We start from the raw sequence: 27,857 nt of genomic DNA, 5'->3' as shown, positions 1-27,857 counted from the left end.
AGGAAGCACAGGAGATACAAAAATGGAGCCTAGGTGCAGAAAATTTGTCCCAGTATGTTATCTTCTAGCAGGCTTTTACAATAAATTACAAAGTGTCAGTTGGGTTTTTTCCCTTTCCTTTTTAATTTATTGGCCATTGTCCTCTATCAATATATCTAAAACTCATGTGGGGGTGAGGACACACTTTAATGTACAGTGCTTTCCGCGTCTGAATTTTACTTTACAATGATCAATGCTTTTAGTGTGCAGGTACTCATAAGCAGCCAGGTTCTTTGTAGCGTCTACTCACTGCTCCTACTCTTTTGGGAAGTGGCTGGGTGTAGGTGTGCTTGGTGCTGCAAGGTCCTTCATTGCCTGGTCAGGAAAACATGTTTGGTAATGGTTAACATCACATTAGGATAAGTCAGTGTAGTTAAACCCACAAATCAAGGAAGTGAGTTAAGAAAAAACAGTTCGTGCATTTTGGCTTCTGATTTCTGAGCACACTGAAGATGAGACACTTCAGTCCTTCTTAGGACTCTTTTCTTAGAACTTAGGACTTTTATTATCTGTACCTAGAATAGGAATTTTCTTAAACATATTCATGTGAGAGTTTTCTAGTGGATCAACACATCTTAGAGTCTGATCATAAATGTATTTTACCTTCTGGTTGGCCAAGGACTGTTTTCAAGTGATCTTTTTCTTCTGTGTATTATAGATAACTATACTGGAGACTATCCTTCCAATTGATCATTTTAAACATCTTGCCCTTCAAGTTTTTGAGGTTAACTTTTGTAGCTGAGCTGAAGGGGTGACTGCAAATCCCTCTGTAGACACTGCTCAGGCACATTTGTTGTTTTCACAGTGAGTTCAGGTGTCTAGGTTTGGTATTGTTTTTGAATGCTAGTAATCTTGAGTTCTGCTTTTTGCCTTTGGCACCCAAGAGGAGGGACGTTATTTACAAGAAGGGTAGTTCATGCTATGTGAACCTCCAGCTGTTAAAGATTACTGACTCATGGAGCCAGGCTTGTAGCTTGTTGCATTTGTTCAGAACTCAGTGTTTAAAACTGTGTTACAATGAAAATTTCTTAAAATTAATCTAGGCGCCTTTTAGATGTGCAGCCGTGGCCTGAGAACCTGAATTAAAGATTGCTTAATAAAGGTAGTGTTACAGGAATTCAGTTTACAATTCTGTTGATCCATAAGATCCTTGAAGTAGATGTGACATTCTTTGTTTTCAGATTGGATCAACGGTGCTGTCAGTAGCAAAACATAAATATTTTATGCTGTCACTAAGGTAGTAGTCCTCTCAATTCCAGCAGAGTTTTCTGAGCAACTCTGAATAGTTCTTAGATACTTCCCTGCACATAACCACTACATCAGGAATCACCAACACCTTAAATTTTGCTCTGAAGCTAAGAGGGAGCAGGTAAAGAGGTAAAGGTCTATCAGACTTCACATAGCATCTCCCAGAGCACATAGCATCTCCCAGAATCTAGCTAGGAGATGAGAAGGTCTGAATAGCCATTGTGAGCCCCACAGTTGGTAGAGAAGGACGACATCCTAAGTGGATGCTACAGGTTTATTCCTCTGCTGCTGTTGAAGAAGCTGGGAGCAGCAGTTGATGCAGGCTGGAACTGGCTTGTGCAGACGCTGTTAGTAATTCAACAAAGTACTTTTCATTGCATGTACTTCAGCAAAGAAAAGTTCAAGCAGCACTTCCACCCTCCAAACTTTTATTGCTAATGAGGGCTCTTTATTCAAATCCGTTTCTTGGCAAGGCACATTGTGAGAGGAATGAAGTCAATTTTGTTAAAAGTTACTGTGGGAGGGCAGGAGCAGCATTGTTAAACCCGTGTCTGGACAATTCCCTTGATACCATTCTTTGCATCTTAATTTTCCCATGAAGCCTAATTTACAACATGCCAGTGTTTACATCTTTATTCAGTACTTGTAATACTTGATATGGGGTTTGACATTTGGCGTAGAGACTTGACACATGAGAGGAGCTGTGGAATTACTTTTATTATTTCATTCAGGCTACCGAGGGGGAAAGTGAGAAGTTAAATTTTAAAACTAATAATTTTTGTATGATATTAGTGTTTGAATTTTTACCTCTACCACTTCAACTACATTATAAAGCATAACTTATCTGAATTTGTTTGGGCCCCTTTTGTACACAGATGTTTCTTCTGGGGAGTATCCAATGTTTCAACAAACATAGGACTCCTTTGCCAGTTTGTATGCTGTGAGTGGGAGAAGAGAGAGGAGTTATGTGCTTGCTCTGCAAATGCTTTCACATCTAAAAGATCTAATTTCCCTCAGTTTAACACATGTAACTGGTCTGTGTTTATTAATGCTCATAAAACTAGCCATGCCCTTTTATATTTCATCTGGATTTTTTTTGTCTTGATACTAACCTCTGGCATTCAATTTCTCAAGATTATTATGTATTACTAGGACAATCTCCTTTTTATTTCTCAGAATTCTTATCAACTGCTGTCTTTCATTTCTCCATTTCCTTGTTTGTCGTAAAATATTTTATGTTGCTTTTCCTGAAGGCTGTTTTCATTTGCATTCATATTATTTGTAGATTGTAACATCTAAAACTATCTATTTTGTTATGTAATCTCTTACTTTAAAAGACGTTATAAGTGTAAATTTTTGGTATGAGAATTTCATAAAAGAGTGAATATATTTTAAACATCTGGTGAAAACTTAGACATTTTTGAAGGGTACCATCATATGGTTTTCCTATTGTAATCTAAGTTTATAAAATACTAATGAATATGATGGTAGCAGGAAAAGATACAGTTTGGTCTTATTTGGATCAAATAATTGAGATATTTAACCTGTCTCTTCTTTCAGCTATCTAAAGAGAATTAAATCAAGCAGTCTTTTGAGATTTGCAATAAAATAAAGAATTATGAGAAAATAAGAGAATATCTGACGTTTTACATGCACATGTGCATATAAATGGAACATGACTGTTTTCAGTAATCTATTCTTTTAAGTTTGTAGCAATTTCGCTTCAGTAGTTCACAGTGCTTGAAAGGCATCTGATATTCCTCCTAGAATAAACCTGTTTTCCGTATGCAGATCACATTGTATTATATGGTGTAAATAATTTTTAATTAGCGTATCTCATTGCCACTACTTGATATCAGAGGCAGTTTTTGTCACTGGCTATGTGGAAAGTTTGTAGCCTCTGACTTTACTGCTACTTGGAGTGACTGATAATATGAATCTGCTCCACTTTCTTAACTCAGCAGGACAGTTTGAGCATCAGCTTTTAAAATGTAAGTTTGGTTTGCCAAACTAGACCATTTAGTAGAAGATGATTATAATAAATGCAATTTCTGTTCCACATACAAATGGTAGGAATTGAGTAGCTTCTTATTGGTGCTCTTTAAAGTTGTGCTTGAAGTATTAGTGATCCAACAATGCCCAAGAATCTTGTGTTTATGACCAAAACATATTAGCATACAAACATTAAACTTAAGTGCTGGAAAATAACAACAATTCTGGGAGTTTAAATATAATGATATTTTCTCTTCATAAAGCAACAAAGATGTATTAAGCTTACTGCGTATTCTCAAATGCGGAATTTAAAACAGATGGAATGAAAATTTAGCTTTTCCCTCCAGAGGCATCACAGGCAATGAATGCATTGAGTGAACAAGATAATTAAAGGGAAATAGCATTTAAAATGAATATTAAATGAATGTGTTGATAATGTATTTTATGTAGATATGCCAAACACCATTTTTGCATCTTTAAAACCTTTTAATATAGGGAAATTTTGTGGCTCAGTTTACTCTCTTTTGCCTTCAATGATAAGTTCAGTCATAAATAACCTACCTTGTTATGCAAAAGAAGAACTGTTGAGATGCATTTGAAACTTGCTGCTGTAAATTCATGGGGCAGGTATTCTCATCTAAGTGCTTTTTTACCCTTTCTTATGTGTCTTGTCATTCACTGAGCAGTGTCTACAATCAGAGTCTGGTCTTGCAGTCATTTAGAATTGTTTCTTATGGTTGCAGTTCATGAAGAGGTAAACAAATCATTAAGAAAAATAGCTGTAAGATGCTTGAAGTAATTTGTAAGACCTTGCATCCTGTATAGTTCTGTTAAATATTTGTTCTGTTGGGAACTTATCCTGTGCTTTTGTAAGACATTGCCATTGGGTAACATAATGATGTTCAGATGTTTCTGAAGCAGAGAGTCAGATGGTGGAAGCTTCTGTCTTCTGCAGATCCATTTTTTTCCTGTTGGTTTCCATGCTCAGCTTCAGCAAGCTCCCTGTATGAGCCTTGTCTCTGTCAGATACCAATTAGCTGCCATGTTCCAGAGTCAACAGGTGAATCTGGTGTCTTAATACCCATTAATGACAGAAAGTGTGAGTAGTGGAGGCAGCATGCTGCAGAATGCGTATTTCTGAGGCTGAATGAAGCCCCATCTAAAAGAGAAATGAAGCACAACGACAAATTTGGATTTTGACAGGTAAAATAGCCTAGATCAGATGAGAAGTTCTGATTACATACCTGTTTCAGCACTCCACACATTATTGGTTGGTGATAGCTGTAATGACCTAATACAATTAAATCTAACCCTGTTTAGCATGATGTTAAAGTGGATTTTTTTTTTCTTTAAATTCTGAAGCAAGTAATTTGTTACACTCTTTCACTGGTTTCAGTATTTCCTTAATTTATTCTTCATCAATTTGAGAGTGTGACTGCATTTGTAGCTCAGCTATTCGGTTACAGGTCTGGAATGCCACATACCTTTATGAGGGTAACTCTGGACTGTGAAGTTAACGTGACAGTAACCTTTACTGAATCCTTTAACGTGTATAAGGTTTGTGATGTCTCCATTCAATCTAGCTGCTTTCTGCTGAATGGGAAGTGACTCTTTTGCCCAGTCTCAGATTTCTTCAGTTTATCACACAAAACTTTAAATGGGTTTGTAATATCCCTGAGGGAGAGCAGACTTCAAGCCCAGTCGCCCAGGCTTTCTTTTGCTTTGTTTTGGAAACATCTAAATAGTATTGTATTTAGCCTTTATACATCTACACAGAATTACTTTCATGTAAGCAGATTAATACACTTGAGTTTGAATGTGCACAGCTTGAGTTTGAATGCTCACAACTTGAGTTTGAATGCGCACAACCTGGCAATTTCATGATGTGAAGCATCTTGTCTGAATGGATCACATGAATCCTATGCTTATTTCTCCCCACTGATTGGGAAGGGAAGGTTATATCGAGTCTGGAGACAATGGATATCTGGTGTTGAGTGACTGAGTTAATTGTTCAGTATGTCCTTGAGACTCTTTATGTTGGTATTGTTACTGAGATGGTAATGTCCTCTGTCAGATCTTGCTGTTAGCAGTACATGAACTGATTCATTAGGGGCCACCTGAAGTTCCCAGATTTTGTGAGGAAGCTGTTATTTGAACTGAAATATACTTCTTTTCTTTCTCTATTTTCTTAATGACAATCCTTACAGTTAATATTTCTCTGTTGTTACTTGGCCCTAAAGCAAATTAATCAGTATTAGTACAGAGTTGTCTCAAAGGTCCACACTTTTGGGGTCATTAATAATCCTTGGCTCCTGGGAGGAAGAAAGGAGCTTCTGCTCCACAGTCGTTGCAGACACAGATAATATTGGTGCCTCCTTCTAAGAGAATCAAGTTGCTGTTTTCATGAGAGGTTGTACTGGACTTGGGATCTTTGAGTGCTAAAGTACCATAAATATTGTAATTTGCCATAGAGATTGAAATACTGCAAGAAAGGCAAGATGCTTGAGAGTGGTTGGACTGTATTTGATAGTACTTGTTGTGTTATTCCCTCGTCTCGAAGAGCAGAGGTCATCATCACCTTATTTAGGAGCATGTGGAAACAGCTCAGAAAGCATATGCCTCAGCTTTGAGACTGCTGGGGTATAAAATTAATGAAATGTGCTTTGTATAAACACTTTATTAATGATTCATGTGCTGATGTAATTAAAGTATTTTAAACTTAATTCTTTTCCATTATATGGTGTGCTTAATAGGATAGTGGGTTGTGTAAAAATAGGGAAAAAAAAGAAGATAGTGTGATGAAGTATTTCTAAAATTACTTATACTCACTTGTTCCTGTCAATGAGCTCACAAAATGTATTGATTGCAAACCATATTATTTTCTTCCTTGGCTGATACTTGTGAGGAACAAAGGAAACTGCCAAATGGGACAGAGACCCTGAGAGGACCTCTTGGTATTTGATATTCTTTCCAACTTGTGAGACAAGGTTGCATCTGGTTAGTGATCACAAAGATAGTCACAGTACTCTCTGCAAGATTTGCTTGTTTTTATAATGTTCCTAGCAGTCTTCTTAGCATGACTGGAACTATTTGTTCTTTGATTATATTAATTTATTTTCTTTATTTTTATTTCTTTTTCCCCTTCAAGTGCAGTTCTGAGAGTAGTCCTTCAATTGACTTCCCGCAGCAAGGTTCTTGGTTTTTCTTTGTAGCATTAGCACACAAAAGGGTACAAGTACAGTCCTGGTGCTAAACATGTTTTCAAGAATGATGAACTGTTTCTTTTCCTTCTGAACTCGAGAATGTAATTTCTTTCTGTTAGTTCTGGTCTCAATTACAATTCGTGTGATACTCTACAGAACTTGCCTTGTAGGTTACCTGCACTGAAGACTGGCAAAGGAAAAAGTGGAGTTCAAATTAATGTTGGTAGACTATTATTTTTGTGAAGGGTCTTATTCACTCTGGAAGAGGAGAGTGAAAAAACTATGAAAATATTTGGGGTTTATTTGAGTGAAAGATGCAATGTCTTGCAGTATGTGCAATAATACAAATTTCTACAATAGCTGTTTTTAAAAAAGCAGCTTTTAAATATTTTTCCCCTTCTCCTTCAGTTTCTAGTTCAACAGCATGTGTCTCTTGGAATTTTCTCTTTTGTCTTTTTTCCTTTAAATTCTTGGAGTGTCACCACAGTTAAGCATCAAGTCACAGGAAGGGCAGGAGGTCAGATTAAATGCTTGGCTAATTGTGGGGTTTGAATGTATTGGCAAAATTTTAGAGTAGGAGGTCTCTTGCTGCCGTGGAATTTACAGTGTCCTGAAGAAGGAAAGCTTCATGGGCAGGGGGTAGAATGAAGGCTGGCTGAGCACAGGAATGGTGAGCCAGTGTCTCCAACAAAGGAGTCCTGCATGGGTAGACTTAAGACAAAACTAACTATGGAAGTGGAAAGCCCTGATAGTCATAGGATCCCTCTCTCCAGCAGTCCCCATTATAAGTTTTTCTGTGCCAGAGATTTGAGCTTCACAGGAAAATCTGATTTTCATCAGGATATGGGATTGTCAAAATTCCATTGAAAAAGTATCCTAAACTGTCTCAGATCTTAAGGTCTTACGGACAATCTACTTTTCAAGATTAAATTTAGTTCTCCACAAATGATTTTGTGTGCTTTCTAGTAGATCTTGCTTCTGTTCAAGGGTTGTTCAGCCTGGAGAAGAGAAGGCTCTGGGGAAACCTTCCAGAAGCCTTCCAGTAGTGATAGGACGAGGGGGAATGGTTTAAACTGAAAGAAGGTAGATTTAGATTAGATATTAGAAGGAAATACATTGGAACGGGTTGTCCAGGGAAGCTGCGGATGCCCCATCCCTGGAAGTGTCCTAGGCCAGGTTGGATGGGTCTTTGAGTAGCCTGGTCTAGTGGAAAGTGTCTCTGACCATGGCAGGGGGGTTGGAACGAAATGATCTCTAAGATCCCTTCCAACCCATACCATTCTATGATTCATATATATAACTACTATGCCTTAACTAGCATGTGATTTATAAGCATCCCCTTGTGGCAATGTATTAATACCACTTGATACAGCATTAGATTTAAGCTGAATATTTCATTACATATTGTACATGGAATTATTAACCTATGTTAATAATCATCTGTCATTACAACTTTATAATCTTCTGAAACTACTTTAACATCAGCTCTACTTTAAATAACTGGCACTGGTAGTGATATGTTTAGAAAATTAACACAAACTTGGATACTGTTTGATGTCTTCTTTTTTTTTTTTTGTAGATGTGAGAAAGATGAAGATAAACTTCAAGTATATTATTGTGTTTTTGTTTTCTAAGTATATCATTTGTCTGTGTAGAGTTTTCTGTACAACATGGTGAAAATATTTGTCCTACTAAGGTCAAGTAGTTACAGGCATTGAAATTCACAATATTAACTTTATGTAATATTTATACTTTTTAACTTTTAAAACAGAAACTGTGGACTTAAATACATGATTAGTGTTTTATCATGGCATGTTTATATTCTTTGTAGCATGCAATTTGATATATAAGTTACATAAATGCCTGGTTGTCCATATTTGGTCTCTACTGTTGTATTGATCAGGAGCAGTTGATATAGGCCACAGATTAAAAGAAGTGTTTTGTGGTCAGATGTTAAGAATTGTTAGGAATTGGGGGAAAGATTTAAAATTAAATTATGTCTTTTTGTCTTGCAGAGCAATATTTTTCTAAGTTAGAAATGCATTACTATGAATATAGTAGCTATGGGTTTGTTGCATTCTTTGAATGAATTTAATTCATGTTATGTAGAAGGCTTATACCAACAGGAAGCAAGTTAAAATTTGTCAGCATTCAGATTTTCAAGGATATGAGTTTTATTTCTCATATACAAGTGCGATCATTCTGTGTTGCCATGAAAAATACTCATAGCAGATTTTGGAGCAAAAAGTGTATTTCCAAGATACAAGACATAAACCCAAATGTTTTTTGTAGTTAAAGTGTTTTGCTGAAATTCAGATAACCCTGATTTAATTCCTAATTCTGTCACTGCAAAGGTGTCTCCCTTGATATTGTTGCTGTTTTCTTCTGGCAGCTGGTGATTCTGTTAATTCTTTTGGTAACCTACCTCGTCATTCTCCCTACAAATAAAAATATAAAACTCAAAAGATATTAATTGTTCTTGTTGCTGCAATTCAACACTGTAGATACTTAGATGAAGCTAAAAGCTTGTAAAGTGATTTAGGGTTTAAAATTTCCGTGTCTATACTGTTAGTATTTAACAATGAAGTAGCAGCTGCATCGATGTTTATAGATAAATATCTGTTTATATCCACTGTTTCTACCAAAGTAGAATTGCAGAATCATAGTTTGGTTTGGGTTGGAAGGGACCTTAGAGATCATCTCATTCCAATACCCCTCCCATTGTCAGAGACACTTTCCACTAGACCAGGCTACTCAAAGCCCCATCCAACTTGGCCTTGAGCACTTTCAGGGATGAGGCAGCCATGGCTTCTCTAGGCAATCTGTTCCAGTGCCTCACCACCTTCACAGTAAAGAATTGCTTCCTAACATCAAATCTAAACCTACTCTCTTTCCATTTAAATCTTTATCTACCCTCTTTTAGTTTAAGTAAAAGAAGAAGGCAGCAGCTGCGTGTACAGGCCACATATAATTCACTATCCCAAATTTAGAAAAACTAGAAATCTAATTAGAAAACTCATTCAAAAAATTAATATTGAATTTAAGAAAATCTAGAAATTAAAATGTTCAGATATATTTGCAATAAATTTATTCTTCCCTTTCTAGCATTTTGTAATAATGATTCTCATAATGTTCTTCATTTTACTCATTAAAAGTCTTAGTCAAAAAAGAAAAGCTTAAAAATTTGCTAGCCCAAAATATCTCCAAGTATAGACGTGGAGTTTCTCTGTGATGTGTGAAAATCAGTTTAATCTCAGTATTGCTGCATTAATTCAATTTCATAGCTAACTTTTGGAGGGAAGGAGTGTGGGTTGGAAAAGTGGATTATCAAGAATCAGAAAAGACAATTTAAGGTGCTTTTCCATGTTTTCTCAAAGGCTGTCAGAGTGTATTGAAATTTGCAGTTATGCAAACAGAGATTGACCTCATAAATTGTCCAAACTACCTTAGAAAAGTGTTTTGAATTTTTAAATGTTTCTTTTTCAAGTATATTTTACAAGTTCTGGATGATTTTAGTGGTACTTATTTCAATGGTATTTTTATCAATAAGTAGAGTTAACTACAGCTAAGTAGAATTATATATACCAAAGATAAAAATCTGATTAAGTTCTTAAGTTTAGAAAAATATTTTTCTTTTTTACTATATCTCATACAGCTCTCAATTGTCAAAGTAATTCTCCTGTTATATCTGTCTAACACTTGCATGGCATCTTCATTAGAAAAGACTGAGGAACTGTCACTAAGTTAAAATTGTATGATTCCTTTGTTTTTTTCTTTTTCTGGAGAAAGACTGATGCTTTTGCCAAACAAGAGAAACAATCACATTGTTGGATTGACTGCCACATACTAGCCAGACTGGGCACTGGAACCATGTAGCATTCAGTAGCTATTGGATCAAGAAAGTATAACTTCTTTAAAGGTGTGACTAATCTCAATAAGCTTTGAAGGATAAGATCCATATTTTAAGCACAACTTGGGTTTCTGAAGTTGCTATTTACAGAAACTGTTACAGTCTTTTTGACATTGTTTGCCTGTTCCAAGTGCCCCTGATTTCAACCTAGCACAATAACTAGGAGTAGGAGAGGGATTATCATCTTGGCAGGAAGAAATTTACTCTATTAGGACCACACAGTGAAAATTTTAGATTACCTAAAACAATCAGATTTCCACAGAAATGGTTGTGGGAGGACTAGGCTCCTATTTTGTGGGGGAGGGGGGAGGGGGGAAGCCTGTGTGCCAGTTTGTAACCCTTAAAATGAAACTGTAAAGTAGTTGCAGTGATAGGAATTGACAAAGAAAGGAAATTAATAAATGCATATGTAAGGCAAAAATTCTTCTTTCTCTATAATTTTCAGTTTCCAAAAGTTAGGCACAGACTGGTGAAAATTGATGGAAGTCTTTTCATCTTTATAGACTTCATCTTTAAAGACTTCTGCATCTTTATAATACTGACTGTTGAAGTGCATCTGCTGGGATTTTCTCTGGTCTTTTGCTGCCATGTTCTCCCTCCCCAAAACCAAAGCCTGTTACTTGCTTAGCTCCTAATTTTGCTGGGACATGAATTGTCACATCAGAGTTCTCGTCAGTAGAAGCTTTCAGCACAGGGAACAGCTTGCAGTGTGTTCTGTTATTGTGGCTCAGCAGATCTGTTCAGAGGCACAGACCCTGTCTAGATGAAGTGTGTGACACCTTTCAAGTAGCCTGGTGATGTCTGCTGTCCATTCCCAGTTCGTGTATAACTGTGGGAGTTATAAAACTGTGCTTTATCCTGGCAAAGCTGTGTACTTCTCAGATGAATCCTCTCAGTGCGATATGCTTCCTGTGAATATGTTCTTCCATGGTGTTTGAAGCAGGATTCCTTTTTTTCCAAGATACTTCATTTGCTTTGCAGCAGCTTTGAGTGAGATGGGTAGGAGTTGTGTTTCAGTTTCTTTAACATTGTCAAGAGGACAGTATGTGAAGTGAGGTCTCTTAGTGTGGCATGGAGGTTGCATAACTGTGGTATCATTGAGTGAAAGGAAGGCCATTCAGCTCCACATGAGGTTAGTTTGAGAGGCAATGACTAGCAACAGGACTAGCAATGATTGCTGGTATCAGTAGTAACTACTTGATAATACATAATACATTAATTGAACTGTGAGGTATTTAGCAATGAATCTCAAAGGCAGAGAAAAAACTTAGTTTTGTACATGAAAAAAAAATAAAAAATGCATCCACAATTCTGTACCATTGACTCCACTAAGCTTTTGTGATTTCTCTGTGTGCTGCCAAGAGCCACATACATGTTCTGTAACTTATCAAAACTTTGAGCTCCTACTTCCAGATGTATGCTCTGCAACATTGCCTGGTTGTGGGCAAATCATTTAAGTTTTGCACCCCTGTTAATCTTTAATCTTTAAAGATTTAAGATCCTTGGGGTTGAACTTATCTTTTTTTAGGTCTGTGCACTTTTCCTTGTAAAAAGTGTTGAGTCCCAGTTAGATTGCTGGATGATGCCTAAAAATCTATATATTTTTTGGAAATGTCCACTCAGAGATGTAGCTCTGTGGTCTGATCCAGTGGAATTGATGGAGGATGTTAAATGCAATGAAAACACTCCTTTTCATCTTCTGTGCCTGATTTTTGTTTTTAAATGTTGCACATTTTGATCACTTTATCATTGAGCATTCCGGTTTTGCCATTGCTGTCTTGGACTTTGCTTCATTAGGGTGTCGAATCTCTACTTTTCCTGAAACTTTTCCCTACTAAGAGTTGTGGTGATTCTGTGGTCTTTCAAATTGTAATGTTATGTTTGGGAGGAAAGAAAATGTGTTTATATTTCAATGGGTTTATTCTCTGTATTTATTAGTACAGGCTTTTGGGAAGTTTTTGTGCCTAACTGACCATTTGGCTTATCAATTATTGTTGTGGAAGAACCACAAGATCTGTATTCATTCATATTTGGCTTAGGTGCACGTTAGCTTTGCCCAGACTTCCAAACCTGCCAAAGCTCAAATGATGAGTATGGTAAAGACTGAACTGGTGTGAAGAAAAAAAGGCGGGGGACTACTTTGGGTGGTCACTGCTGGGAATGGTTTTCAGAGAGGGATTCCCAGGACTGGATTTACGCTAAATAAACAGAGGCTATGAGGGGAATACTGTGTTTCATTAAGAACTCTGCTTTAGGTTAAAGGGATAAAAATAGCTGCAGGACATCTTAAAGTGAAGGAACCCAAGCTAGAGTATTTTTTAAATTGTCTACTTATCTTTTAAGAGTTCTCTGCCTCACTCTCCTCTGTTCAGTGTAACTAGGTATGTAATCCAAAGAGATAACCGAAAAGATTCAGCTGTCAAGTTTCAGATTCTATAAACACAGACTTTTTTAGTCAGTGCTGTCAGTACCAGTATATTTGTCTTCTTTGTTCTGCCAAAACATGTTCCTGAAAGTTTTCATTTTCTATTCTGGTTTTAGGCAAGATGCAAGAAATGGAAGTAAAGTACCAGAAAACCCTTCTACATATTGAAGAGAGACATTCATTACAATTGCTTTGGTTATTCATGAAAATGTTCCATAATAGATTAGTTTACATTGGTGTTGTATGTTTTGTGTGAAGAAAACATAATTACTTGCCTTCTGCCCATATGCTCTTACTAGAATGTTAAAGATATGAATTTTTCAGTCTTGCACATTGGCAGAGTTACAGTGACTCTACTTTCTGCAAATACTCTATTAAAAAGATATGCTTTGTGTTTAACTTTGCAGATCCAGAATGCTAATGATGTGCTAATAGCACCGCTGGAGAAGTTTCGTAAAGAGCAAATAGGAGCGGCAAAAGTAAGTGGCTGTGGTTGTTTTTCATTTCATGTTTATTTGAGTTTATCAGTATGTTTTGAAGGCTGGACTGAAAACAGGCATTTTGTATTCAAACAGACTTGATACCATCCTCATTAATATGTTAGTAAATTATACTGAATTCTTTGCTTCAGAGGAGAAGATGATTTAGAAATGGAGCTTAAAGACTGATAATATGCATAGGGAGCAGCTCTCGCTACTGTTGCACATTCCTACCATCTGATGTTGCATTCATTTACTGATGTCTGCATTTACATTATGCTACATCTTGGATTAACCCAGAACCACAGAGAGGATTCAAACAGCTGCTATAAGTGCAGTGGCCCTCGAGTGGCCATTGTATAAAGACAGAAGATAATATTGGGAAGAAATGTTGGAAGGAACTGTCTAGAAGAGGTATTTTCCATCTGATCCTGGATTCTTAAGTGGCTATCAGTGACTGCCTTGATCACAGTCTCTGAGAGATGCATAAAGGCTTGGTAGTCAGTTGGAGGTATGGTTAGTAACAATTCCTTCTGTCTGCATAAATATGGTAGTTCTGAAGCATTTTGCATCGTACATTAGCACTCATAAAAAATTTCTGGGAAATCTTCCATTTGTAAGGTTAAATGAGTACAAAATAAGTTCTCTGATGTTGCAGGTGAGGTTGTGCTTGTGCTGTACTCAAAACAAACTCAGAAGAAAAACAGAACTATTGGAAAGAGAGACCAAAGGTTTATATTTCTTGTACTGCTGTTGTGAATGTGTAGCAAACAGATGCGACTGCTTCCGCACAGGAACTAAGTAGATGTTTGTGAAGAATTTTTGCTGTGAACTTGAGGTCAGATTTCTCTGAAATGGATGTTCTTTACTCTCTTACTTGATATGTTTTTGTGTACAACTACATTCTTCTCTTGTCCCACCCCTATGCTGCTGCGAGATGCAGGGCTGGGAGTTTATTTACCATGCTGCATAAATCAGAATTTAATCCCAGCACAAAATTATTTTTAGTTTTCAGTAGGTTTTCGTAGTCTTGTTTAGTTCTTTGTGTTACCATTTCATTTCATATTCCTATAGTTTAAGAAATATCATTCTTCTCTGCACAGCATCCTATTTGAAAGCCTAACCCATTGTACTATTGACTGATTTGGTACATCAAGAGAGACAATCCACAGGCAGTTCACAGGGCTCTGTGCAGAGCTTTATAAGACACGTGTCTCCTTTAAGTATCGCTCAGTAGATGTCAACACATATATAATGATATAACTGAAGATGACTCCCTTGTTTTTTGTATCAAGTATTGAACATTAAAGGGAGGGCACTACAGGACAGGTTGAGTCCTCTATGTTTGGTATATCGCAATGGTTGGTTTCTTTTCCATATCTCTTCCAGATAAAATATGGCCATTTTCTCCTCTTACAGTGATTGTTTTGACTTGTCTGTGGTCACACAACAGTGTGCAGAATGAGTTCAGGGAAGAACCTGGCTCAATTAACTCTTATTTCGGTATCTAATGGAGTTTGTTATGCAACACTGTGTGTTTTGGGCGGTTCACATTGATATCCTATAGAGAGCTCTCCCAGCTCATTGTTTTATAAAATGTCAAATAAACTCATATTTTCTTGCGCTGTACATGGAGTTCAACTGCCAAACTCAGAAATTAGAGATTCAGACCTCCTTCATAACCAAGTGCAATACAAACATTCACCTTTGAATTGATTTTTATCAGTTGAAGCAATTACAGTTGGCCTTTAACTAAGTGGTATCAACACAAATAAGTGAGAAATTAATTTCTTTCAGTACAGTTTTTTACAAAATAGCAACCTGTGATCTAGGAATAATGAGACCCACATGAAATAGAGTAGAAATTTGGACTTTGTGAAACTCATAGTTAGTAAAGTTGAGAACATGGTCAAATCTCTTACCCTCACTTTCAACCCTTGAGCATTTATGAACTCTTATGAGTTGAGCTTCCTACTTATTTATCTGCAGTTAATGAAGGTTTGTACAGAGATTTGGCTCTCTGAACTCCTCTGGGGTGATCTGTACTAATAGACAAGCAAAAAATATAGATCCTTTCTTGTTGTTTGGATTTCAGCGGCAAGTTTCACAGAACACTGAGAAGATCGCTTCTTATTTGCAGTCTTCTTCAGCTGTGTGGACCATGTGTCAATTGTTAGTTTTTGCTCTGAAATACCAAGTGTGAACTGTTTTTTTTCCTGTACTGTTAATTTACAACAGTGTGTGGAACTGTATTCATATCAAACACAAAATTGCATCTGTTTCTCTGTTACCCCTCTCCCCACTAAAATCCCAAAACACTTCTGTGTATGTGTTCCTCTCTGAAGAGAATCTGAGTGGTACAAACTCCACAAGACAGCTGATAGTTTTGTCATTTTATATATTTCTAGAGCTGCAAATTTACAGTCAATTTGCATCATAATATCTTATGGACTAACATTTAAAAAGATTAGGTATAGAAGCAGGAGATTAATTGTATATGCCTTTAGCATTGACAATGTCAGTAGTAGCTAGCGATGAAAGCAGCAGTTGGGACTCTCTCTCTTCTAATTGGACTTTGAAATTATCAGTTTTAGTACCCTTTTAAGCTGTGTTTCCAAATTTTGTGGAGGAAAAAGATTATTAGATATCTGTGTTAGCAATATACATAATAGGAAATTATATTAGGTACTACTGTCAGATTTTGCTGAGGTGAAGATAAAGTGAGAGAGCGCTTAAAAGTGCTTGCTGGGCTTTTTTTCTTTCTTTTCTAAAATACCAGATGAAATTCAGCTGGAGATAAGACCAAGCCATCCCCACCACCACCACCCTCCCATCCACACACATATGCAGGGGAAAAAAAGAGAAAATAAATTATAAGAATCACTATTTTGTTTTAATAATAAGTAATTTCACAAGATTTTTGCTACCATGATGAACTACTTAGAACTATCTTATAGTTGTGCTTAATAGAGAATGAGAATATTCCATTGTTTCTTCAAAACTATAGCACGTTTAAGCAAAAAATATTGTCACAGAAATCAAAGAGAATACGGAGGATAAAATATATCCTGTTGGTGTTACGGAGCTATATTTCAAATACAAGGACAGTATAAACTCAGAGTGCAAAGTTTAAGTGTTTTTGGAATATCACAAGAATAACATTAAAGACTAGCCCTTCAGGTGCACTTTAAAAACCTGAAGGTACCCAACAAATCTGAGAAACATCCACCATAAAACATTAGTATTTGCAACCTAACCAGCAATATACAAATCGCCATCACTTACTCTTCTCAATTTATACTACTTGCTCTTCTGTTTTTATTGCACATATTTCAGATATTCCTTTTCTGCACACACTCAGTTTAAATAAAGCTGAGTTCTCTCCAGAGACTACACAAACCCAGCTTTGCATTGGATAGCCTGTTGATTTACTCCATCTGAGTTTAAAAAAATGACCTCTGCAATTATTGTAGAAAGGCGAGCAGAAGCCGGGTGAGGTAACTGGGAAAGGATTCCAGGCACGAAGCCTTTTGCCTTATTTGGTCAATGTGGTTTGCAAGGCCCCAGCTGGTAACTTTGGTGAGCTCGTTGTGTGATGTGTTATGGACAATAAAGCCGAACTTTCATCTTTCTTTTTATCCATTGAGTAGAGCATTTAGCAACATTTGTTCCAATATTCATTGACCTTTAATACAACTTAAATCAGATCAAAGACAACAGAAGCAATTTTGGTTTTAAGACTTAAAAGGAATGCTTTGTTTCCTCCTTACAATTCCATTTGTTTGTTTCATAAAATAATTTATTTTGGCCAGGAGGATTATTTTTTATTATTATTTAATTTCATTCATTTACAGGAAGATATGAATTCCTTCCTACTTGGGAAACAAATCCATATTCACTGCTGGGATTAAATTTCCTGCATCTTTGCTCATATCTATCCTCATATGTAGGCATGCGGGAGCCGGCACGTTCTTTCCATGTTTGATTTGGATTGTCTGGAAATTGAGGAGGGTAAAACAAACAAAAACCCCATTTTTCAGGGTCTGCCAGAAAACTGTCAAAGCAGAGTTTTAGGCAGGTATCTAAGATTGGTTAGAAATACCAAAATACCCATTTCTGGAACACGTTTCCTTGGTATCTGATCAAATTATAGCACTTGTGATCCTTTAACTGAGAAAAATGAATGACCTTGCTCTGGTAGGTATGGTAAAAGGTGTTTCATTGCTAGTGTCTGTTACTCGAGGTTTGGTACTTGTGTCCACTAGATCTGGTATATTTTAATGTCAGTCCCAAGCATGGTGGAAGGGGGCCAGGGGAAGGAAGACGGAAGAGAGACTGGGCCAGGATAATTGATGTCCAAATGCTTTAGGTTAAAATGCCACACGGTTTCTCAGAAAGGGTTACTACTACCAGAGTTACCTGATACTTTTTTTGATAAGATAACTTATTCTGTAGGCAAAGAAATGCAAGGCATCAAACCTATTTCTATTTCAGCAAGGCTTTTAAAGCACTTTACATGAGGCATTGTAATTAGTTTAGATGGGGCTTAGTATGAGAAGTCTAATCTGTCAGAGGAACTGGCTAACAGGAAGAGAGCAGCGAATTTTGTTTATGGGAGAGACTGTCTGGTTAAAGAGAAGCCACTAATTAGAAGATCCCATGGGGCAATTTGAGATCAGTCTGTTGTTTTATTTTCAGTAATGATCAGGCAAAAAATATCTAGTGGTGTCGATGTAGGTTGCCTAGATAGAGGAGGAGGCCTGGAACACTGGGAAGAAAGTGTAGGATGAAATGACTGAGCATGAGGAACTGAGCCTACTCAATGGTCATGAGACAACTGCATACCAAAAAATCTGCTGTACTGATAAATAACTCAAGTGGCAGTCTCTTTAGATATTATAGGTTATTAAGGATCTATCTCTGGTAGATAGAAAAGTACAAATTTTCTTTAGCTTTGCTTTTACTTACAGAAATCCTCAATTTTGGTTAAACTTTGTGAACTGTGAAAGAGTAAATTGCGTTTATAAATATACATTTAATTCAAATGTCCTAGAACATTTCTATCTCAGAAATAATTCCATATATGTTGTCTTATCTGATATCATATTTAAACTAGTATTGACAGATGCAAGAACTGAGAAATCAGGCGGCTAAGCTTATTAAAATATTGGTTTTATAATGGTAACTTTTGTTTTTGACAGTTTTAAGTTGCAAATATGAAAACTTCTTCAAATTAAATATTGTTAAAAATGTATATTGCTTCATTTTGATTTTTGTTGTTTCTCTCTGGATTTCAATGTCTATTTATAGAGTCTTCTGTGAAATGACCCAGGTCCTAAAATTTGGAGTAGGCAAATTGTTGCTTTATCAGCTGCAACTGTCTGCCTTTCCCTTTGTAATTTGCATTTAATGAAAATGTATAGTATAAACATTATTTTTGAAATAGATAAAATGTATTTTATTTTCCCTTCGTTATTCAAATGAAGTTATGGGAATACAAAGCAGGTAAAGACCTGCATCAATTTGGTAATCTCTATTAAAATTATTTTTTCTAAGTACAAAATAATTGTAATGTCACAGTATGATTAGCCATTTCTTCTTTTGTTCTTCGCTATGTGAAATATTTGGGAAATTTCAAAAATAGCGGTGAAGAGCCCAGCATGCAAACACCTCATCTTTTCAAGAAGCCTTACATTCTCCTGTGCAAAGCCAATTAAAATGGGAGATATCACTGGCTGAGCACCTGAACCCCAAGTTCTTTTGAAGCAACTGGGTCTACTTGAGACAGTTCTTGTTCTGCAAATGCAGCAAAATTATTTTGTCATTGCAGTTTACTTCAGTTTAATTACTTTTTCATTCAAAGTTGAAAAATTTGTAAGAAGTTAAAGGGAAAAAAACCCCACCAATCCTAAAAGCTTTTTTCCCTTGTAGTGCATTCTTTTAAGAAATGAGAGCAAAAACTCAAATCTCATAACTAAAAGATTATGGACACAGTGATTAAATACTGTTGGTTCAGTCTGCTAACCGTGGGTGTTTGTGAAGAATGCAGTTAATGTTATGTGCATAATCAGTTTTAATAAATTCTGTTAAATTCAGTCTTTTCTGTTATAAGTTAGTATGATTAACTGGCTCACTGACTAAAACAGGTTTCTGAAGCTGTGTTTTTTCTGCAGTTTAATAAAATTCTAATTTGCATCCTAAAGAAAACAGATATAAATTAAGGATAAATAAATTAGTCCACTGTAGTAAATAGGAAGATAATTTACTGTTCTGCCATAACATTTAGGAATTAAGGCTTAGAATAAATTTGTTAATTGGTGGAATTGGCTAAGTGAGTATGCAGTGTATTTGTCTTTGCAAAAGAAAATTTTTTGAAAAATCTGCAGTTAGTAAAACAAAAAATTAAAAACTTAGGTAGCAAGTATCAGCCAACAAAAGAACATAAAAATGCAAGAAAACTTGTACATTTGCTAATTAAATTAAGGCTCTTTTTCTTGCTAATCTACTGCAGCCTATTTTAATGTGTGTCATGGGAAGGATTCAGGAAGGTTGCATCCTGACCCTGCACAGCTGCTAGAGTCCTGCTGGACTCCTGAGCTCTGATTAAAAGTATGAACAAGGACATTCACCTCTAAGCTGAATTTCCAGTTCACAGGGGAACTGAACTTCTTAGTGAGTGTTTCAAGGCATGGAGAATTTGCCGAATAGGGTGCAGTAGCTCTACTCATTTGTTATGTCTTTTCCAGCCTTCTCTCAGACACAGCATGGAGAGAATTATGTTCCACATCTGAGAAACAGGTCTAAAGGTTGTTGCTGAGAATTGGTTGTAAGAATCTCTAGGAGGATTTAAGGATGGGTGATAGTATCCGAGAAGTATCACTTCTGTACTGTAACAAAAAATGGGGCATCATTACTTGAAACTTTAATGTGTCTTGGTGTAGATATGGGAGCATCAAAAGATCCATCTTTCCACCAAATGACCAGCTTTGTTATTTCAGGATCTCTCAGGTTATATACCATTTGTTCCTGTGGAGTTTGCCAAGAAGGGGTGAGGGGTGGTCTCAAATTGTTGTCTTGATGAGAAGATGAAACCCCCCCCTCCCCAAGAAGTAAACTGAGAGCACTGTTTGGGCTTAACAATGCCACTGGGGAGGCACTTTTCACCCCAAAGTGATATTTTGTGTTCCTTTATCAGTGTTGTAAAAGGGACTCTGAAAATAGATGCTTTCAAAACAAAACAAAATCACTTCTGACAGACTGTTTCCTTTTTTTTTTTTAGTATCTGTAAACAGCACAGCTTCCAGTTGTGTGTATTAATCTAAAAAATTTCTCATAGCACGCCTCAAGTTCTTCCTCAGGTCAACATTGCAGTCCTGTTGTGATGACGTGGGAGGTGCCATGGGACTATGAACTGTGCTGAACGTGCTGCTGGCACACAGAAATCACAGATGTTGGCTGATGGGTTGGCATAGACAGGAGATTCCCAAAGAGTGTTTTAAAAAAGAAATTGCTCATTAAGAAATAGATATTTTTATCTTCAATTTTTAAAATAAAGCAGTGTGTTTGTGAAGTTATAAGCTAGTCTGTTGCAATGGCTTTATTTGAATGACATTATGTTCTTTGCAGCTTTTTTGCTTTATCTTTGCTGTCAGTACACAAAGCAAAGATGTTAACTGTGCAGAGGAAGTGGCCTCTTCATGGACATTTTAGTTTACTGGTGTACAGGGACATTCCTGAAATACACTTCATTTGTGAAGGAATCTAGCATAAGAAAGGAGGCATGGAGAACCTGAAATGGCCGTTTGTCTCCATGGGAAGGAAAGAAAGCCAATGCAGATGGGAGGAACACGCGCAAAGAGAGCAGCAACATCAGGTGTGGGATGCCAGCAAGAGCAGCTGCTCAGGGAATGGGTGATGGCCTCTTAGGGAGGCAGAGACAAAAAGAAGCAGCAGTGGCTGGAAAGGGACGGTGGTGGAGACCAAGGGATGTTGCTGAGTAATGTAATACAGTTTTAAAAATTGGATGTTCTTTTTGTAGTTAAGACATACACCTCTCTGACTGTTAGAATGAAAGTGAGCCTTACAGTCAAGTGCAAAGATCATGCTACAATTGTTGTGCCTGTAGCAGCTGGATATTCTATCATTAGTATTTCTGTGCACTTGTGTCTTAGTAATTGTAGAGCCAAACCGATCTTCTCTGTCCTTTGTATAAGAACTAGACACTCAAGGGAAACAAGCCATTTTTCACTGTTTATGCAGTTGTATAACAAGTTGGTGTGACTGCTGAACTTAAAAGGCCAACTTCTAGATGTCTAAATATGGGTGAAACTGAGAGCTTTATTCCTGCTTAATCCAAGTGATGACATGGAAGATTAGGCAAAAATTGGAGTTGCCTGTTCCCTGTGAATAAGACCAGTCCACTTCAGTACAATGCATTCTAAATCTACTTTTCTCTTTCCACACAGTCCACGGGGGATGCAGTTGCATCAAAGAGTCAGCTACAACCCACTAGACCTGTGCAATGGTGTTAAGTTTGTCTTTTCCTGTAAAGCTTCTTTTCTCTCATTTGCTCCACATTGTCATCTGAACTGAATAGAATTTGGTGTGTATGGAAACAAAGCAGAAACAATAGAAGATGTGTTTTATTTTTTGAATGACCTTCAAGAAGCTCTGTAAGCTCATACTGGAACTAGATAATGGGGAAAAACTACAGCTAGTTTCTACTCATGGAGAGAAGGTCTTCGATCTGATTTTGTAAGCGTTAACGTTAACAGGTTTCCATGGATGGTGTTGCCAGCTCAGTGACTTCAGCATTTTGAATATTCTAAATCACAACATGTGTTAGTGCTGATTGACTTTTTTTTTTGAAGAATAGCATGCCTCGAATCTGAGTTGGCTTCTTTCCTTCTCTCATGTAATTGATGCCTTAGGATTGAGTCATATTTTCCATTGTCATTTACTTTCTGCTCAGCATCTATAGCTGTATTGATTTCTATCAAACATCTGCAATACTTATGACATAAGCAGTTTATTCCATAAGCTTTTTTATGAAGTATACAGAGCTAATACAGGTTTTTTTGCTGAATTCCTAAATAGCATAGGTAACTTTCTTTTTGAAATCGTGACACAGAAGACCCTCTTCCTGCTAAGATAAAACATTTTCAGCTTCAGAAAGCTATCCTAAACTTGCTTCAGATATGAGTTTAAAAAGTCAGTTTCTGCTGTTCTAGGGAGCTTCTTCATATTATTTAAGCAGTAACATGATAATATCCTAAGTAAGCTATTCCAGCAAAAATACTTCATATTTAGTCGACAGTAAAGCAATAAAACTAGATTACGTGTGTAGACTTACCAGTCCTGCTGTTTGGGCAGGGATTTAGCAGATTCCCAGACATCTAGCAGCTACTCCTGGAATCTTCAAATGCCAAATAAACTCAAGATAGCTCTGCAGCTGAATAACAGGGAGTCTAATGTGTCTTGCTTTGTGACCTGCCAGTACTGGCAGGTTTGCATGTCTTTTCACAGCAGTGCTGGAAACTTCTAATATTTTTTTTCCATTTCAGGAGAGAATTTTTTGGAGAGAAACAAACATCCTACAAACACATTTGTTCATTTAAAAGTAACTGCATTTTAATTTGAAAACATCTGATGGAATTACAGAGGGAAAAATTAGGAAATGGCTGTAGGACTAACCTCTTCCAGGACACACTTTTGAAAGTACCTGATATTTGGATGCCTGTAAAGGTATTACAGAGCGAAAAGAAAATTTTCCTCAGAAGTTTTTGAACCTGAAAGTAAATTATCTCTTGCAAGGTTATTCGGTATTTTACACAGATGTGAACTCCATCTAAACTTAAATTAGTTTTGGGCTGTTTAAAGTATATTTCAGTTTTATGTATTCCTTACCTGATTTTAATTGAGGTTATTTTTTAAACTGCCAGTTTTTAATATCTGTCTTCATAGCTTTAATGCCACTAAACACTCTTGTATTCCTGGTTTATTGCCTTGTTATGCTTCATAGTTACAATATGTTCTTTTTATTATAATTATTTGTGTCTTATACCATATTCTTTTCTGGATAATCATGGTTTGCATATAGTTTCTCTTTTTTAGTAAAGAATTGGTTTTAAGATTTATAGTTTTTTGGACATTTAATTTTCTACATGATGCATTCAGCTTTAATATGGAAGTGTTTTCACTAGCAGTTATAAGGAATATAAGACATAATTTATGGCTATATTAACCCTATTTTATATTGATCAACAATAATTTCTGTATGAACTATGATATAACTTTGTTCCACTTCATATTATTTGTTAACAATACATAAATCATGCCCTTTAATCTCCTAGCTTTCTCATGGATTTGTGCAAACCCTATAGCCTCATGATATATTAAATTCTGTTTGGGAGGAAGAGGAGGAAGGAAGGAGTTTTATATCCCTTTTTCACTTTTCCTCCTGGAAAATCTTTTGGCCTTACCTTGAACCCTGAGTGTTCATATAAGAAATCAAAATTTCTACCAAAAAGAAATTCCTGCCATCCAGACATCTATCAAAACGCAGCCTGTCGTCTCAGAGGCCTATGATAATTTCAATTTTATTAAAACCAACCAGAAACCACCAACCACCTCCATGAAAATTCTCAACAAAACCTCAGGCAAAATAGAATGGAAGGTGAATTCATTTTTTTTCTCCTTAGAAGAGAAGTTGTGAGACTCAGAGATCTCACATTTTCCAAGAAATCCATAGGATCTGAGTTCAAATCAGTCTTTCCAAGACTAAGTTTAGTTTATTTTCTAGTCTACAGTTTTACTTCTCTTTGTCCTGCCACTTAGTAAGAGATAGTCTCCAAACTTACAACTCCAAACAAAATTCCACTAACTTTGTAGAAATACAATTTGAATTTTTGTTTGGAAGGTAATGAAAAGGGTGGGTTTAAAAATATATTTGAAGTCTAACATTCCAGCAATGAACGATCTCCAGTCTGATATATTGACATTTTTGCAGTTGTCAAAGAGAAAGAAAATTATGTGGCTTTATTGGTCTCCATGGAGTTCACTGTTGCCTTCAGGTTCTTCAACTGACAAATGTTGTCTGATTTGATCTATATTTTAGTCTTAGTATTGCATTTCTGAGCCAAGTTTGTACAGTTTCTGCACCTCAGCTCGAGTGGGTGGGAAAAATTCGTACTAATTTTGGGTGAGGGGAAAAAAGAAATTATCACAGCCATGTTTCACAATGTTCAGTTGTTTTTTAATTAAGGTAGTCCCACTGACATTTTTTCTCCAAATAGTATCTTTAAAATCACCTCTTACAAAACATTTTTCTTTATGACTTCATAAGAATATTGTTACTGATAATGTTTTGTTTGGTTTGTGTTTTTTTAAGGATTAGCATGTTAAAGTTTAAATATGAATTCTGGGACAAAGCGCTAAAAAATTTCTTAAGGGACAGATGTAAAATGTAGCTAAGACATACTAATAGGTAAGTGAAACACCCAAATTCATTGCAACTAGAAAATAATGAAAATAAATAAGAAAGATGGCAAAAAATGAAGAGGAATAATGTATGTAATGATTCTGAAGATACATGTAATAATTTTAACATTAAATGCTCCACACAAAGTCGTGGTAGACCATTAAAAAAACATCAGATTTCTTGGTGTTCCCAGTGGAAAAGGAAATTCAACTTCAAAATATAACAACTCTTTCTGCTTTACATCCAAAAATACAGCTTGTGGGTAAAATTTATAGGAATCATGCCAGTGATTCATTGCATGTGTATGATTAGTTACAGCATGGAATCACAGCCTTTATGAACAGGACAAAATGTATCTGACTCAATTGAGTCACCTTTTTAATAATTGATGTCTGGTCTTTTCAGCCACAGATGCCTGTAAAACCAGAGGGATAGAAGAACATCTTTTGAGTTAAACTATTAACAGGCATGCCTATAATTAGTAGTATCTTGAGCAAAATTTATTTCTGAAAAGATAATTTTTTTTTTTTGAGATTGTCTAATTAGTTTTGAAATAAAATTATACAAGAAATCTGAGCAAAGAGAATAAAACCAAGAATTAAACCTGGACGTGGTATTACATCACTTGAGTGTCTCAAGAGGGTACTGGAAGTTAGTAAGACTCCATTACATGCTAGAAGCTGAGTGTGTGGTTAAGGGCTTTCCTCATGTGGTTGTTAGAAATTTGAAGCATTTAAAACTGTAAATATTTTTAAACTGATTTAAGGCTTGATGTACTTCAGAATGGTTAAAAAACTGTAGAGAGACATTTACAGTGTTTAGATTCTGCTAGACTTGGTCTAGACAAAAGGTGTTGATGACTAATGCATCAATGTAAAACATGCCAAGGAGTAGTATTATGTAATTTTTCTTTTTCTGTTTAGATTTTTTTATTGTACCCTCCTAATTCTCTTGCATGGTTTTTTTGAGTTTTGGTTTGTTGGTTTCTTGTTGTTTTTTTTTTAATATGTCCTAGCTAATATTTTGAAAGAAATTATTGATATTTTTCCAGGGCAAAGAGAAAGGATGAGGTTTACTTACAGGAAAGATGTGCAAGGATGAAAGAAAGTTGGAGTCTGAAGGGAATAAGAGACATAGTGCAGAGGTCAGGAATTAGAATCTTCCTAATGGCCATGTACCTTATGCTTTGTGTCATGACTGTGCAGACTGTTCTGGTAACAGAACAGCATGAGCTTTCTTATCCAAGCACATGCTTTCTCCTTGGGATTTGATCCACTATGGAATCTAGGCAAAAGCAATCATCTGTCTCCTAAGCTTTTAGGAGTTATAGTTTTGCATGGAAACTTTCCTTGAAAACATCGTGGCATGTGGAAGAACAGAAATCTCAGTCCTATGGGCACAGAGTGCTGGGATCGGGATTCAGATATTAATTTAGGCAGTAGCTGTATATAAGAGCGTTTTGAGGATTCCAGAAGAACAGGCTAAAGCTGGAATGAGCTGAGTCTGTGACTCCACTTAGGACATGTCTGTATGCTGTGAGTCACTGACTGAGTTTGTGAGGTGAGAGTTATTTTGGCATAAACTAAAGTGTTTCTTCTCATCCAGAAAATGAATCACCTGCTTCTGAGTGTGTCTTTTTTTGTTAGTTTTTATGAAGTAAACAGATTTCAGAGGCTTCAATGCATTCAAATATGTGTTTTTTACTGGCGTAGCAGAGGACCTTCCAAGTGAAGGGAACTCGTCACCTGTTGGGGCCAGTATTTTTTATACTTTTCCCAGAAACTTGTTTAAATAACCAGAGACATTTTCCTGCTGGCACTGCAACCTTATTCCCAGAAATATCAGCAGATGAAGACACTATTGCAGTCAAAACTGCCAAACGATTGTTATTCTCAGTTTACTTCTGTTCTCCTTAGTTTGTCCACTCCTACCTTTGAAGGGAGAAATTATTGTAATGTTAAAATCTGGAAAACAAGGAAGTTCATAGGATGTACTTTCCTGGAAACATTGCGCTTGGGCCAGAATTTGTCCTGGTAACAAGGAAGCTCCAGTTTGTAGTTTTCTCTTCAATTTAACCAATATAAAAATTATGAAGGTAGTGGTTGAGCAGATCTGTGACAGCATGAGGTTCATTCTTGGAGGGAGCTGGCAGTGCTGGCAGAAGACCAATAGGCCCTCAAATTCTGTGTCCCCATAGATGGTGACATGGAGATCTTCATGAAGCTTCATGTAAGATACAAGATACCTTAAAACCACAATTAGCTTATTTGAGCTTGATTTATTCTTGTTCTTGAGGGAGTTGTACCTATTTTGATGTGATCATTTACTTATTGTGTTTTCCTTTTTACATATAAAGAAAATAGGTGATTTGATATGTAATTCACATATTTTGTTGTAGATGATAGAAAATATAACCAGCTGGATTTGGTGCACTGGAAGCCACATTAGATGTGCCAGTGGACCCCTCTTTGCATTGACGTGTTCGATGTGCTGTATGTAGGTATTTCAGATGGCCAAGTCCTGGTGTCACACACTTTTCTCTTTGACTTTCACAAAGCAGCTTAGACTTTAGACTCTTCCAGCACTTGTTAGTAAAGGTTATGTTACTGTCAGTGTTAGCTCAAGTGGCTGATCAGACTTTGGATCATCCATTACCCATTTCTCAGCTTGAATTCTGAGACAAATAGTTCACAAGGCAAGAGAAATACCTACTGATCATATCATAAATCTATTAGGGAAGGGAGTCATTCTTACCTGGCTGGGCAGGAAACAGATAATCTTGCAGGAGGTTTGCCCATGGCTCCTTGGCTCATTCCCTTGATCTTGCCTCTGAGGCAAGCACAACATCAAACCCAAATGTGAAGTACATGTTATCTGCACCCAGGCCTCATTGTCAAAGGTTGTGTCAAGTTACCTGCTGATGTAGATGGTCTAATGGACAAGGTATCCACCAATGAACTCCAGTAGCTTGTGACCAAAGGCATAAATATTGTGATCAGGCAGACTCCTCTCCCAACTTTCAGTGACATGGGGAAAAAAACCACCCTAAAAAGTAATTCTCTTTGCATTTTTCATTGCATCA

General features: G+C 36.4%; 1 protein-coding gene across 1 annotated transcript in view; it reads left to right on the top strand.

Annotated features, from left to right (window-relative positions):
• The window catches only part of ARHGAP42 (Rho GTPase activating protein 42), a 146,984-nt gene that overhangs the window by 67,046 nt on the left and 52,081 nt on the right, over nucleotides 1-27,857 (top strand). The window contains exon 4 of the mRNA XM_017816045.1: nucleotides 13,225-13,296. Coding sequence (XP_017671534.1) covers nucleotides 13,225-13,296 — 72 coding nt within the window. The remainder of the gene's footprint in view (nucleotides 1-13,224; nucleotides 13,297-27,857) is intronic.

This window comes from Lepidothrix coronata, unplaced genomic scaffold (assembly GCF_001604755.1).
Source record: "Lepidothrix coronata isolate B3197 unplaced genomic scaffold, Lepidothrix_coronata-1.0 Scaffold53, whole genome shotgun sequence".
NCBI lineage: Eukaryota > Metazoa > Chordata > Aves > Passeriformes > Pipridae > Lepidothrix > Lepidothrix coronata.
The sequence above is the reverse complement of the archived record's forward strand: the minus strand, read 5'-3'. Positions and strand labels throughout refer to the sequence as shown.